This window comes from Bos taurus, chromosome 1 (genome assembly GCF_002263795.3).
Source record: "Bos taurus isolate L1 Dominette 01449 registration number 42190680 breed Hereford chromosome 1, ARS-UCD2.0, whole genome shotgun sequence".
In the NCBI taxonomy this organism is placed as follows: domain Eukaryota; kingdom Metazoa; phylum Chordata; class Mammalia; order Artiodactyla; family Bovidae; genus Bos; species Bos taurus.
The window spans coordinates 149188566-149204877 of record NC_037328.1 but is presented as its reverse complement, the minus strand read 5'-3'; the positions used below and the strand labels follow the sequence as shown (position 1 = coordinate 149204877).

At 46.9% G+C, this 16312-nt stretch overlaps 1 protein-coding gene across 2 annotated transcripts in view; it reads left to right on the top strand.

Annotated features, from left to right (window-relative positions):
• The window catches only part of HLCS (holocarboxylase synthetase), a 214740-nt gene that overhangs the window by 37878 nt on the left and 160550 nt on the right, over nt 1-16312 (top strand). For both annotated transcript variants that reach the window (XM_059889582.1, XM_005202127.5), the window contains exons 3-5: nt 4551-4713; nt 5541-6478; nt 12458-12640. In XM_059889582.1, the coding sequence (XP_059745565.1) occupies nt 4551-4713; nt 5541-6478; nt 12458-12640 (1284 nt within the window). The remainder of the gene's footprint in view (nt 1-4550; nt 4714-5540; nt 6479-12457; nt 12641-16312) is intronic.

Here is a 16312-nt window from a genome sequence, read left to right as displayed (position 1 = left end):
GATGGCTACTCCATTTCTTCTAAGGGATTCCTGCCCTCAGTAGTAGATATAATGGTCATCTGAGTTAAATTCACCCATTCCAGTCCATTTTAGTTCGCTGATTTCTAGAAAATTAGAGATACCAAGGGAACATTTCATGCAAAGATGGGCTCGATAAAGGACAGAAATGGTATGGACCTAACAGAAGCAGAAGATATTAAGAAGAGGTGGCAGGAATACACAGAAGAACTGTACAAAAAAGATCTGCACGACCAAGATAATCACGATGGTGTGATCACTCACCTAGAGCCAGACATCCTGGAATGTGAAGTCAAGTGGGCCTAAGAAAGCATCACTATGAACAAAGCTAGTGGAGGTGATTCCAGTTGAGCTGTTTCAAATCCTGAAAAATGATGCTGTGAAAGTGCTGCACTCAATTTGCCAGCAAATTTGGAAAACTCAGCAGTGGCCATAGGACTGGAAAAGGTCAGTTTTCATTCCAATCCCAAAGAAAGGCAATGCGAAAGAATGCTCAAACTACTGCACAATTGCACTCATCTCACATGCTAGGAAAGTAATGCTCAAAATTCTCCAAGTCAGTCTTCAGCAATAGAACCATGAACTTTCAGATGTTCAAGCTGGTTTTAGAAAAGGCAGAGGAACCAGAGGTCAGATTGCCAACATCCGCTGGATCATCGAAAAAGTAAGAAAGTTCCAGGAAAACATCTATTTCTGCTTTATTGACTATGCCAAAGCCTTTGACTGTGTGGATCACAATAAACTCTGGAAAATTCTTCAAGAGATGGGGATACCAGACCACCTGACCTGCCTCTTGAGAAACCTATATGCAGGTCAGGAAGCAACAGTTAGAACTGGACATGAAACAACAGACTGGTTCTAAATAGGAAAAGGAGTACATCAAGGCTGTATATTGTCACCCTGCTTATTTAACTTCTATGCAGAGTACATCATGAGAAACGCTGGACTGGAAGAAACACAAGCTGGAATCAAGATTGCCAGGAGAAATATCAATAACCTCAGAGATGCAGATGACACCACCCTTATGGCAGAAAGTGAAGAGGAACTCAAAAGCCTCTTGATGAAAGTGAAAGTGGAGAGTGAAAAAGTTGGCTTAAAGCTCAACATTCAGAAAACGAAGATCATGGCATCCGGTCCCATCACTTCATGGGAAATAGATGGGGAAACAGTGGAAACAGTGTCAGACTTTATTTTTTTAGGCTCCAAAATCACTGCAGATGGTGACTGCAGCCATGAAATTAGAAGACACTTACTCCTTGGTAGAAAAGTTATGACCAACCTAGATAGCATATTGAAAAGCAGAGACATTACTTTGCCAACAAAGGTCCATCTAGTCAAGGCTATGGTTTTTCCTGTGGTCTTGTGTGGATGCGAGAGTTGGACTGTGAAGAAGGCTGAGCGCTGAAGAATTGATGCTTTTGAAGTGTGGTGTTGGAGAAGACTCTTGAGAGTCCCTTGGACTGCAAGGAGATCCAACCAGTCCGTTCTAAAGGAGATCAGCCCTGGGTGTTCTTTGGAAGGAATGATGCTAAAGCTGAAACTCCAGTACTTTGGCCACCTCATGTGAAGAGTTGACTCATTGGAAAAGACTCTGATGCTGGGAAGGATTGGGGGCAGGATGAGAAGGGGACGACAGAGGATGAGATGGCTGGATGGCATCACTGACTCAATGGACGTGAGTCTGAGTGAACTCTGGGAGATGGTGATGGACAGGGAGGCCTGGCGTGCCGCGATTCATGGGTCACAAAGAGTTGGACGCGACTGAGCGACTGAACTGAACTGAACAACAGATGATTTTGAGAATCTTTTCAAGTGCTGCTGCCACTTGTGTATTTTCTTTGGAGAAATGTTTGTTCAGATTATTTGCCCATTTAAAAAATTAGATGTTTGTCTTTTTATTGTTGAGTTGTGGGAATTCTTTATATATTGTGGATACAGATCTCTTACTGATTGGTTACATGATTTGCAAATGTTTTCTCCCATTTTGTCAATGTCCTTTCACAAAGTGTTCTTTGAAGCACATTTTGATGAAGTCCAGTTTATATATATTTTTTCTTTTTTTGCTTGTACTTTTGGTGTGTTACCTGAGGAACCAGTGCCTGATTCAACATCATGATGATTTACATCTATGTTTTCTTTTAAGAATTTTGTAGTTTTAGCTCTTATTAAGGATTTGATTCCTTTTGAATTAATTTTTATACCTGGTGATACATGGTCTGGCATTGGGATCCATCTTCATTCTTTGCATGTGGATGTCCAGTTCTACCAGCACCATTTGTTGAAAAGATTATTCTTTCCCCTTGAGTTGTTTGGCAACCTTGTCCAAAATGAATTGTCTTCAAATAGATACATTTATTTCTATATTCTCAGTTCTATTCCGTTGATCTATATGTCTATCTTGATGCCTGTTGGACCCTGACTTTTAAACCCTAAGTGTCCTGGATGGGCAAGTATACTTAGGGCAGAAGTGACTTGTGGGAATTCCTTTTATCTCTGTAGGTTCAGGATTTATCCTCGCATTTGGCTCAGAAGTTCATTATCTCATCACTTCTCCAGTGCTTTTAAGATGATTTTTAAATTTATTTATTTATACAGCATTAAATTTATTTATACAGCATTTTCAGGAAGAGGGGGCAGTATGTTCCTGAGAAGATTTTCGCAAGTAGGGAAATTATTCATGGTATCTTAGAGAAGGACCATTGTATTCAGTGGGTCTTCCCAGGTGGGTCAGTGTTATAGAATTCACCTGCCAATGCAGGAAACACAGGAGATGCGGGTTCGATCCCTGAATCAGGAAGATCCCCTGGAAGAGGAAATGGCAACGCTCTCCAGTGTTCTTGCCTGGAGAATTGCATGGACAGAGAAGCCTGGTGGGGTACAGTTCATAGGGTGGCAAAGAGTCAGACGTGAGTAAGCATGCACACACGACAAATCAAATATTCAGTATTGCTTTTAAAGTCAAATTCATAATGTCTAGTAATAGCAGCTGCCATTTATTGAGCACTTTTTCTGTTCCCTGGTGGTTCAGATGGCAAAGAATCTGCCTGCAATGCAGGAAACCTGGGTTTGATCTCTGGGTCGGGAAGATCCCCTGGAGGAGGAAATGGCATCCCACTCTAGTATTCTTGCCTGGAGAATCCCATGGACAGAGGATCCTGGTGGGTACAGTCCATGGGGCCGCAAAGAGTCGGACATGACTGAGCGACTAACACAGACACATTTTCCGTCCCAAGCTTTTGACTGGGGGCATGACATTAACTTTTAATCTCATTAGCATAATGAACCTGTAACACGATGGGTACCCCCATTATTCCTGTTTTATAAACGAATAAGCAGAGACTTCAGAGGTTCTGAGACTTAACCTAAGGACAGACAGCGACAATTAGCTGCGTTTAACCAGACCCAGACCTTGGACTCCTTAGCCAGGCTCCCGGCCCCAAGGGAACTCCCCTTCTGCCTGTTCCAGTTTCCAGTTCTTTGATGAATGCTGGAAAGCTTTAAGGCCTGAGCTTTGTCTCCCTTTCCTGTCTCTCCTTTTCCCTGGCCCCCTTGTGGTGGAAGTGTGCATTGCGACAGGCGGGCGCTCAGGAGAGTCGGTCACAGCTGCTCTCACTTCCCGCTCAGACAGAGAGTGGTACCCAGGAATATGAGTTTTCACGTGTTCCCAGGGGACTTCTGTTGCCTTGGGTCTTGGACCTGACTTTAAGAAATTCTGTAGTATGATTTGTATGTATGTATCATGATGTGAACATGATCTGTTTACATCATGGATACTGTGGAGTTACTGTGTTCCTATTACTGAAGAGCGGATTTTCCCAGTGTCTGGGGAGTGGCCCTTTCCCCTTCAGTCCCTTGAAAAGCAGTATATGACTTCAATTACTGTTACTATTATTGGCTGTGCTTGAAGGATGTGGAATCCTCGTTGCCCACCCAGGGATCAAGCCCACCCCGCATTGGAAGCGCAGAGTCTTAACCACTGAACCACCAGGGAAGTCCAATACTTGAATTACTTTTTAAAAAATTTCGTTTACTTAGTTTTGCCTGCATCGGGCCTTTGTTGCTGTGCGGGCTTTTCTCTAGTTGTGGCGAGTGGGGGCCGCTCTTCAGCTGCAGCGTGTGGGCTTCTCATTGCAGTGGCTTCTCTTGTTGCAGAGCAGAGGCTCAAGGGCCCTCGGACTTCAGTAGTTGTGGCGCATGGGCTCAGTTGCTCCTTGGCATGTGGGGTATTTTTGGACCAGGGATTGAACCCGTTTGTCCTTCATTGGCAGGTGGATTCTCTACCAGTGAGCCACCAGGGAAGCCCTCAATGATACTTTGAAATGAGAGCATTTGTGTCTAGTGCTTTGTAAGCCCTGTTGTCAGGGAGAGATGAGAATGTTCCAGTCAGGACAACTTTGATGTTAAAATGTAACATCCAGTAACCCTTTGGGTTTGACTGTGGTGGGAGCTGAAGGGAAAAGTAAAGTATCTGGTTATTTTAAGGAAGAAAAATCTCACCCTTTCTTCACCTTCCTTCGCCCACTCTATCTCAGATTGTGAAGTGGTCTGACTGCTGTTTGCCGTTAGCTTGCCGACCTGGGGATCCTTATCAATTAATCGCCAAAGCAAGTGTGGATGACTTCAGCAAGCTAGGGGTGGCATTCCTGGAAGATAGACTCCAGATGGCTAATGGACTGATACCCCAGAAGATCGTGTGTAAGTAACTTGGGGAAATGTTCATCATAGCAGGATGCCATCCTTAACAAGCTTAAGGACGATCGAGCACTCCTGTTTGGTATGACTTAAGGGCAACACAGAGAAGGCAATGGCACCCCATTCCAGTGTTCTTGCCTGGAGAATCCCAGGGACGGGGGAGCCTGATGGGCTGCCGTCTATGGCGTCACACAGAGTCGGACATGACTGAAGTGACTTAGCAGCACTTAGCAGTAAGGGCAACACTGGTGGTATGGTCGCTAAGTCATGTCCGACTCTGCAACCTCATGGGCTGCAGCCCGCCAAGACTCTTCTGTCCATGGGGATTCTCCAGGCAACAAAACTGCGGTGGGTTACCATTTCCTTCTCCAGGGGATCATCCCGACCCAGGGATCGAACCCAAGTTTCCTGCGTTGGCAGGTGGATTCCTTCCTGCTGAGCCACTGGGGAGGCCCTGCACCTTGTTTCTTAGAATCACTATCTCATAAAAGATTGACACCCACACAACTGAATCTGTAAGCAAGTGGACACAGTCACCTCTCTGAAACTCCAACTGTTCACCAATCAATACGAGGGTCTGAGGTTTTCTGATCTGTATGGGAAAGGTGTGGAAATTCTGCAGTTTCACTGGGGACTCTCAGGGGTACCCTTCTAACCGGGGGGTGGGGGGTGGGGAGCGGTTATGTGGATCCCACGGAGGCCGCAGAGTTAGAAGGTGATGTGAGCTGCGTGGAATGGAGGTCTTGCGGTACAGACAAGGCCCCGAGGTTTTGCACTGAGATGTGAGGCAAGGCAGAGGGTTGATGGGCTGTCTTTTCTCTTCCCTTTAGCTGTCCACTTGCAGGACTCTGCCCTAAAGGAACTTAAGGGTCAGGCCTCAGACCTGCCAGCCCAGCTCCTGCAGCCTGACCCTGAATCTTGTATTGAGAGGAACCCTCCTGAGCCCGACACTATGGAGGACCCCCAGTCTCCTGGTTCTGTATCCACAAGGGGGCCAGGCGGGGCCCCTGGGGGCAGTGAGCCAGCCATGGACGGTGACAGAGGCGTGGGCTCCATTGAGCACTGTCCCCTCCATCTGTCCAGCTGCCATGAGTGTTTGGAGCTTGAGAACAGCACCATTGAATCCGTCAGGTTTGCCTCTGCAGAGAACATTCCAGATCTCCCGTACGACTACAGCAGCGGTTTGGAGGGCCTCGACGATGACCTCCGCCCCGAGAGGGATGAGAGGAGGGTCAATGTCATGGGCAAGGCCCCCAACATCCTCCTTTACGTGGGCTCTGACTCTCGGGATGGCCAGGACAGGCTCCAGCAGGTCCGATCTGCCCTGGCCGACTGTGTGGACACGGACTGTTACACTCTGTACCACCTGCCTCCAGAAAACGCTCTCAGGGACCCGTGGCCAGACAACTGTCTGCTGCTGGTCATCGCCACCGGGGAGCCCGTCCCCGAGGACCTGTCCCGGAGGTTCATGGCCTATCTTTCTCAGGGAGGGAAGGTGCTGGCCCTGGCGTCGTCCTTCACGCTGCCTGGCTTCCGGGTGACCAGCAAGTCCCCGCTGCAGGACACGGTCCAGAGCTTGGTTTTCTGCAAGGCAGACGGGAGCCTGCTGAGGCTCAGCATCCTGAGCAGTGGCTGCGTTTATGAGGAGGGGCCCGGGGAGCCGCTCGACCCCAGCAAGCTCCACGGCCACCTGGACAGTGAGGATGGGGACAGGCTTGTGGTGCAAGTGCCTTTCGGGATTCACGGAGGAGAAGCTGTTCTTTGCCAGGTACGGAAGCTGGCAGCCGGGTCTTTGGGTCTCTTGATGGGACATGGCTCCTGAAGGTTCCTGAAGGGGTAACTAAAGGGTCTGTGTGCCGTGTGGGTAGGGTACTTCTGTCCTTATCCGGGGAATTTTTGCCACTGGTGAGTTGCAGGTTGAGATGTGGGCTGTCCTGTATCCTGTTTCACCGAAAGGCTTGTGATGGAGGAGAGAATGGAAGTGAAAGTCCTTCAGCCGTGTGTGACTCTTTGTGACCCCATGGACTACACGGTCCATGGAATTCTCCAGGCCAGAATCCTGGAGTGGGTAGCCTTTCCCTTCTCCAGGGGATCGTCCCAATCCAGGGATTGATTGTAGGTCTCCCGCATTGTGGGCAGATTCTTTACTAGCTAAGGCTAATTAAAGACTGCTGGTTAACCAAGGGTTAGCCAAAGCTTCTTACTTGTTTTAAACTGTATACTGGTTATATTGTCCAGTCACTCAGTCATGTTCGACTCTTTGTGACCTCCTGGACTGCAGCCACGCCAGGCTTCCCTGTTCTTCACCATCTCCCAGAGTTTGCTCACAGTCATGTCCATTGAGTCAGTGATGCCATCCAACCATCTCATCCTCTGCTGCCCCCTTCTCCTCTGGTTGGTAATACTCTTTCTAAAATCTGTCAGTTCACTCTCTTGCCTCAAAACACTCTAGTTAATAAACTCAAACTGTTATTTAATGTAGGGAATTGAGCACCTTGGGGTGGTGATTCCCAACAGTAGTGTCTATCATGTTAAAATGTTGTAGTTGATGTCAGGGATGTGCCTGGACACTCACCCACTGCTGGGATACTGTGTTGAAAACACCTTTAAATCCTTAGTTCCTTTATGATTTGTCACTCTTAAAATCTAAGTGCTGAGCACAAGTTCAAATAAGTGAAGTGATCTTGAAGTGATTTCTGGCAAATTATTACATAGGTGGTGGTGCTAGTGGTAAAGAACCCGCCTGCCAATGCAGGAGACATAAGAGGCCCGGGTTTGATCCCCGAGTGGGGGAGATCCCCCTGGAGAAGGAAATGGCGACCTATTTCAGTATTCTTGCTTGGGAAATCCCAAGGACAGAGGCGGCTGGTGGGCTACAGTTTGTGGGATTGCAGAGAGTCGGACACGACTGAAGGGACTTAACACATACACACACACAAATACATAAGTAAGAAGAAAACGGAAACAGAGATGAAAGGAAAATGCTACTTCCCTTCCCGTCCTTAGGGGGTGCCTTTGGCGCCAGAGCTGTCTTTTTCCCCCATGTTCCCCTTTTAGCTTTTTGTTTGTTTGTTAAACAAATGGTAGGTAGCAGGATAGACTGCTTCAGAATTCCTGATCATTTACTGCAGATCTTTTAATACCTTTGGACGAAAGCTTTTGTTAGAGTTTAGGTGAACTCTTATCCTTAAGGATTTGTGATCTAATGAGAAAACTAAGTAGATGTGGCTCTTTTGCCCAGAATGGTTCCCAGGATGAGGGTAACAGATTTTGTTTTATTATACGGATCTTTTTTTGAGTCAGAGAATTGTTGCCTTCTATTTTGGTGTGGCTTCTTTTCATTTCATATGCTGTGTCTCTCTCCAGCTCTCCTACAAATTAAGTCTCTTGGGTTTTCTGATCAAACATTCTTCAAGGGGACAAATACTTGTTTCTTTACTATTCTGAAGTTCACTCACTCGTTCTTAAGGTAATACTTCTTGAATTGTATATAGATGTATATAATGAAGATTATAGATGCATATAATGAAGAAATCTGACCATCAGGCCAGATAAACATGTACAACCCAAGCTGATTTCATGTGGGCTGCAAATCCCATGAATTCGTTTTTGGAGGCCTAATAAATGCTCCTCTTTTTTTTCTCTGCAAATATGGTAACTATAGTAACTGCGCATTCTCAGAAAATCCACTTAAAAACCTGACTTCCTAGAGCTGTATTTCAGCTTCGAGTAGTGAATTTTACCACCCTGGTGCATAGACTTGTACTAGAAAATTGATTCGGCACTGTGGCGATCCATTGCTCCGAGTTACATAGCAAATCTGCCTGCTGCACCATTTAAATTGACCCCATCACTGTCATAAAATTTGATACTGCATGCACTGCCCTAGGAAAAAAAGGCAATATGATGCAGCTTCAAAAATGAGATTCAGAGGATTAGAATGTCATTTTTGATTTTAAATGACTTCCACTCTCTGTGTGCCCAAGTATTGTTTGCTCCTCAGGCCTGTGTCACTACCGCACTGCCGAGATCAACCAATAAATATGAGCACAGGCTGGTTCGTTTCCTCTTTGCCTGTTCAATTTCACAGTCTTCATCTTTGTAGTAAATGGAGCATTGATGTAACCCAGTAAGAGGAGGGCTTCAAGGGCAAACCACAGCTGCACAGTAGGTGGTGGTCTCACGGCCGGGGAACTAGTTAATGCCTTGGGCATTCATCGTCATGCAGAAAAAGGCAATCTTGGTGTACCGCTCTCCTGACCAGACATGCAGGAAAAATTTTAAGGCTGTGGATTAAGGCCGACACTCGATTATCAACTGAACCAGGACGTTGGCATGAAGTTGTCCAAGTAGAGCTTGTGAAATGGATTTGAAGTATTCTGTGTCCTTATTGAGCTTGCTGTCCAAGGGACTCTCAAGAGTCTTCTCCAACACCACAGTTCGAAAGCATCAATTCTTTGGTGCTCAGCTTTCTTCACAGTCCAACTCTCACATCCATACATGACTAAAAACCAAAGCTTTGACTAAAGCTTTGGGTCTGGTCTAAATGCCTTAATTTTAGACAAAGCCAAGTTACTGAAATGGGCCCATTGCTGTGGTAACATCATTACAGCTGGAGGGCGAGACATGGGTCGCAAACCGCAGAGGACCATGAGGGTGAGTGTGGCTAGCACGCGCCCCGGTGGCCTTTTTTGTGGAGCGAGGTACAGGGGCAGACGTGGCCTCTCTTCTTGTCTCCACTGTGTATGCGTGTTACTCTCTGAGTCATGTGTAACTCTTTGCGACCCCATGGACTGCAGCCCTCCAGGCTCCTCTGTCCATGGGGATTCTCCAGGCAAGACTACCAGAGTGAACTGCGATTCCCTTCTCCAGGGGAATCTCCCCAACCCCAGGGATCGAACCCAGGTATCCCACATTGCGGGCAGATTCTTTACTCTCTGAGCCACCAGGGAAGACCCGTCTCCATTGTAGAAACACCTCATCTTGAAACTGACAGTCCGCTGCCGCCAAGTCGCTTCAGTCGTGTCCGACTCTGTGCGACCCCACGGACTGCAGCCTACCAGGCTTCCCTGTCCATGGGATTCTCCAGGCAAGAACACTGGAGTGGGTTGCCATTTCCTTCTCCAGAAACTGACAGTAGCCCTTCACAATGTCCATGCTTTCCTTCACCTCCTGCAATCCCGAGGCCCGCTCCTAGGGGGAGCTCTCCTCTTCCTTCGCCACATCTCCCCCCTGTGACAGCGACTTCAGTAACAGCCCCCCAGAGTACTTGCTTTGTGCAGGGGGCACATGTACCATTAACACTCATGCACCACGCACCACCACCCTCCACCCCCCACCACCCACAGCCCCAGGTGAAGACAGAGCTTGCTCATTTGATATCTGCCGCCTGCAAGAGGTAATCTCCGGACAGTCACATGGTCACCTGGATGAAACGTGACCCACCGCCTTGCTGACCGTCCGTCCCGGCACCAGCCTTGTCCCCTGGAGAGGAGAGGCACACCCTTGGGTAGCAACATAGAGGACATGCAGTGGGATTCAGATGCCTTAAAGGATGTCATCTTCTGCCTTCTCCCTCCTCCAGGGTGGTTTAAGGCAGGGGTCCCTAGCCCCCAGGATCTAATGCCTGATGATCTGAGGTGGAGTTGATGGAATCAGAATAGAATAAATGCAGTGTGCTTGAATCACCCCGGACCTGCCCCCCTCCCCCAACACCCCGTGGAAAAATTGTCTTCCGTGAAGATGATCCCTAGTGCCAAAAAAGGTTGGGGACCGCTGGTAGTGGGCATCAGGCTCAGTCGTGGGTGAAGCGGGCCGCCCTCAGCTGACCCGATGGAATGTGGGAACTGGACAGTTCTGCGAGCCTTTTTAGATTGGCTTCAACTTTCCACAAGTGCATTGTTTTGGTCAGGGTATTTGGGCAGTATTTTTGTTCTGGTTAAGGTTTGAGTGGGGATTGAGAGATTTTAAGTTGCCTGAAGGCTGCCACTAGGCTTTTTATGATGTTCTTATAACATAAGGCTGGGAGTTCTGCTGGCAACAGAAACTCACAGCTGTTCCTGGCAAAAGCAAATGAGAATAACATGCTCAGGTTGCTCTTCTGGTCCTCAATATTCTGGTGTCGTCGAGGTACTAATGCTCAGTTAAAATCAGATTTCAAGAGAGTTAGACGTTCTAGTACATTCCTTCATATCAGGACACAGACCATTGATATGAAAGTTCTAGTTCAAGGCAGCCAGAAGTCCCAGTATGTTCCTTCACACCAAGACACAGACTACTGATGGGTGGAACTCCTCTAATTTTCACTTTACAACAAAGCCTGAACTAAATATATACATGAAGCCCTAAGTCTTTGAGAGTCCCTTGGACTGCAAGGAGATCCAACCAGTCCATCCTAAAGGAGATCAGTCCTGGGTGTTCATTGGAAGGACTGATGTTGAAGCTGAAACTCCGATACTTTGGCCACCTGATGCAAAGAGCTGACTCATTTGAAAAGACCCTGATGCTGGGAAAGATTGAGGGCAGGAAGAGAAGGGGATGATAGAGGATTAGATGGTTGGATGGCATCACTGAGTTAATGGACATGAGTTTGGGTAAACTCTGGGTGTTGGTGATGGACAGGGAGGCCTGGCGTGCTGCGGTTCATGGGGTTGCAAAGAGTCAGACATGACTAAGCGACTGAACTGAACTGAACACATGTTCCCTCCTCTCCCTCCCACCCCATCACCAACACTCTTCAAGAGGTGAATTAGGCCACTGCCATCCCCGGCAGTTAGGTGGTAGGACCAGTAGGTAGAACAGGAGCTTCAAGCATGGCTCACTGTGCCCTCCTTGCAGCAGCAACTATATTTGGGTTCTCAGCAGATCCATTTTCCTAAATGCTTGGTTCTATAACCATGTTAAGGACTTGTCCGAGGTCCTGTGACTGACTAGTGATAAAATTTGGGACCTGGAAAATTACTATCCATGGTCATTTAGTGCAGATCTTTTTAGCCTTCACAGCCACAATTTTTTTTCCCATCAGTAAGAATTTATTAGGTTAAATATCTCTAAGGCAAAGTTTCATAGTTCTTTTAAAAAATTTACTTATTTTTAATTGAAGGATAATTGCCTTACAATATTGTGTTGGTTTCTGCCATACAGCAACTTGAATCAGCCATGGGTGTACATATGTCCCCTCTTGAACCTCCCTACCCCTCCCACCCCATCCCACCCTGCTAGGTTGTCACAGAGCCCCAGTTTGGGCTCCCTGAGTCACACAGCAAATTCCCACCGGCTCTCTATTTTACACATGGTGAAGTGAAGTGAAGTGGTAGTCACATAGTCGTGTCCGACTCTTTGCGACCCCATGGACTGTTAGCCTGCCAGGCTCCTCCATCCATGGGATTTCCCAGGCAAGAATACAGGAGGCGGTTGCCATTTCCTTTTCCAGGGACTCTTCCCAACCCTGGAATTGAACCCGGGTCTCGCACACTGCAGGCAGATTCTTCACTGTCTGAGCCACCAGGGAAGGCAGATGGTCGTGTTTATTTCTCTCTCCATTCATCCACAGCCGTGATTTTAATGGGCTCCCTTGAATCTTTTCACTGCTTGTTGCTCTTTTCCAAACGCCCAGGCTCCAGGTTTATATAGTGTTGATAATGAGAAGAACGCATGTTCCCGTTTTCAGAAAAACTAGTAAAGACACTGCTTTTCCTTACGTCCCTCAGCGCCTCTGATTTATGAGGTGCTGTCTTTTCCGTCTCAGGTGCACTTGGAACTACCTCCCAGCTCTCCAGTAGTGCAAACACAAGAGGATTTTAACCTGCTTAAATCAAGCAACTTTAGAAGATACGAAGTCCTTACGGAGATCCTGACGACGCTGGGCCTAAGCTGCGACGCAAAGCAAGCTCCTGCCTTAACGCCTCTTTACCTGCTGACGGCGACCGAGGTGAGTGTGTGGTGGGGAAGGACCCCCTCAGATGCCCTTCTTCAGAATGGTGACCCGTCCCCTAGTTGTTGTGTGGCTGGGGGTTTCAATTTTGATTTCTTTTTTTTTTTTTAATGCTTATTCATTTATTTTTGGCTTTGCTGGGTCTTTAGTTGCAGCGAGTGGGGGTTACTCTTCGGTTTAGCGTGTGGGCTTCTCATTGCAGGGGCTTCTCTTGTTGCAGCTCAAGGGCCTAGTGGTTGCCCCGCAGCATGTGGGATCTTCCCGGACCAGGAATCGAACCCGTGTCCCCTGCACTGGCAGGCAGGTTCTTAACCACCGGACCACCAAGGACATCCTTGATTTCTGTTTTCATTTTCTGTTTCTCTTTTGACTTTGGGTTTGGAAATCACATGAAAATTGTCCAAGTATAACTGATGTTTTTTTTGGGGGTTTCTATAAAGCAGAGGGAGAACACTGGAGTTTAGAGGGTGTTAAGTCTCTTAAGTTATCGCCCTTTCCACTTGAGCGGGGGAAGCTCACTGTTTTCTGTGTCAGGAGTGTATTTGGAAAGCACAGTGTATTCAGTTGGGATTAAAAGCCTTTGTTTTCATTTGGGCCTTTCTCAGGGGATCTTTGGGTGGGAAAACCACAACTCGTTTCTTTTGTGCTGACGCCTGCCATCTTGTGGCAAAGGGGGCTCTGGGTCTAAAAGGAAAATGCCATGGCGCTGGGAACGCATTCAGAGTTTTTCTTGGCCTTCTGTCTCCGTTTACGCCAGGTTCTTCGGGTGCGTCTTTTCAGCAATCCCTTGGCTTTGTGAAGCTGTTCCTCTCTTATTACTTGCGGCGTATTATTTTGTGGGTCTGTCTCTTCCTCGGTAGGTAAACTTGTGAGTTTAGTGACATAACTGTGTAGTTTCAGCAAATAGCTGATAGTCCAGGTTACTCTAAACTTACCTGCTTTCCCTCGAAAAGAGCAAATTTTACCCTCTGCACCAACATTTCCAAAGGAGGAAGAATGCTCTCCGTTTTCTCTTGGGTGTTTTTTTGTTTGTTTGTTGTCTTGTTTAAGCCCCGGGTACAGCCTGTGGGATCTTAGTTCCATGACCAAGGATTTGAACCCAGGCCGTGGGCAGTGGAAGCTCGGAGTCCTAACTGTTGGAAATTCCCTGAGGAATTCTCTTTTGCGTTGTCCTCTGTCCCTTGGCCAACTTACTTTTTGGCAGAGACTAGAGCTGTGAGTTTTCTGGGTGGGAATGTCAGCTGGAGGAGACAGGTAGAAAATCTGACAGCGTTTAGGATTCGGATACCTTGTGGGATTATTTGAGGACTACGTGAAATCATACCTATGAAACTTTTGTGTAAATTGTATTATTTAAACTTTAGCGCAATTATTATTGTTACTATTATGTTATTATTGTTGTTGTTGGGAGATTGAATGAGTTAAGAGTGTATAATGTGCCTAATAAGTTCCTGGTGCCGAGGATAAAAGGACTAAGTGACGTTTTTAATAAAAAAATAAAAAATTGTAACTATAGCAATGGATGAATTTTTTTTTTCATCTAAGAAACATTCATTGCATTTTCTTGCTTTTTTTTTCTTCTATTTTTGGCTGTGCTGCGCGGCATGCAGGATCTTAGTTTCCTGACCAAAGACCGAACCTGCACTTCCTTTAGTGGAAGTTTGGAGTCTTAACTGCTGGATAGTCAGAGAATTCCCCCCAAAATTTAAACTATAGCAATGGTTAATTTTTTTTTTTTCACTTAAGAAGCATTCATTGCATTTTCATTACACAGATTTTAGGCAGTCAGCCCTCTTCTTAATGGGTGCTCTTGAGGATAATGTTAGGACTTTTGTTTGCACTTTCATCTCAGACCTCAAAGCTCCACATCATTTATCTCTGTTTTATATGTTAAGTTAACAGAAGGCAAAGCATCAGCTCCATTTTGTGAGTTTAAGTGTTGAAATAAAGCCAGTCCTCTGAGCTTCAACTCATAGATACAACTATAGAAAGCTATGACAAACCTAGAAAGCTTATTAAAAAGCAGAGACATCACTCTGCTGACAAAGGTCCATATAATCAAAGCTGTGGTTTTTCTAGTAGTCATGTATGAATGTGAGAGTTGGACCATAAAGAAGGCTGAGCGCCAAAAAATTGATGCTTTTGAATTGTGGTGCTGGAGAAGACTCTTCAAAGTCCCTTGGACTGCAAGAAGATCAAACCAATCAATCCGAAAGGAAATCAACTCTGAATATTCATTGGAAGGAATGATGCTGATGCTGAAACTGAAGCTCCAATGCTTTGGTCACCTGATGTGAAGAGCCAGCTCATTGGAAAAGATCTTAATGCTGGGAAAGATTGAGGGCAGGATAGGAAGGGGGCGACAGAGGGTGAGATGGATGGCATCACCGATTCAACGGACATGAATTTGGGCAAACTCTGGGAGACAGTGAAGAACAGGGAAGCCTGGGATGCTCCAGTCCAGGGGGTCGCAGTGAGTTGGACACGACTGAGCGACAGAACAACAGGAAAGCCGCCACGTTGGAGGAATGGGGCGGGGTCTTGGGGTGAGGGTTTCTCGTCCTCTAGAATGTGGGTGTCACCCTTCTAGATCTCTCCCTCTCCTTTCCTGAGCGTGGAGGGCTGAGGCTGGACTCGTGAGTGGTGCCTGCCTGCTCCAAGGTCAGGGAGGGAGACAGACCCAGGCTGGCCCTGGCAGTGCCCTCTGAACTTTCCCATGAGTTCTGACCGTGCCAATCTTGGGACTTGAGCCTCTTGACTCTTGGACGTAGCAGTGGAAAGTCACCTGCTCTTGTCTTAATCCCCTGTGAGCCGAGGTTTGGAAGTCTAGCTTTTCCCGTGTCTTCTTTAGGATGGGCACAACCTTAGGTTTTACATATTTGTCTGTGTATGGGCTGAAACTCCAATACTTTGGCCACCTGATGCAAAGAGCTGACTCATTTGAAAAGACCCTGATGCTGGGAAAGATGGAAGGCGGGAGAAGAAGGTAACAGCAGAGGATGAGATGGTTGGATGGCATCACCAACCCGATGGACATGAGTCTGAGTAAACCTTGGGAGTTGGTGCTGGACAGGGAAGCCTGGCGTGCTGCAGTCCACGGGGTCGCAAAGAGTCAGACACGACTGAGTGACTGAACTGAACTGTGTATATTACAATACACAGAAGATGCTTCATATTTTTGTTCTCCTGGTTCTTTTAACTGCCTGGGGATGGGAGTTCCATTTTCTCCTATTGATTGGTAACCCCCACTGACGACAGGGAAGCCTTCCGTGTGGCAGTCCATGGGGTTCACAAAGAGTCGGACATGACTTACCAACTGAACAATAACAACGACTCAACAAACCGTGGGGATGCACAGGTTGAACAATGTGAAAACGAATGTAAAAGTGAAAGTGTTAATTGCTCAGTTGTGTCCAACTCTTTGCGACCCCCATGGACTACTGTAGCCTGCCAGGCTCTCTGTCCACGAAATTCTCCAGGCAAGAATACTGGAGTGGGTAGCCATTCCCTTTTCCACGGGATCTTCCTGAGCCAGGGATCAAACCCGGGTCTCCTGTATTGCAGGCAGATTCTTTACCATCTGAGCCACCAGGGAAGCAGATATTTGATTTATATACACATACACAAACATTCTGCACGGACCGCATGCCGACCTTTACTATATATCTT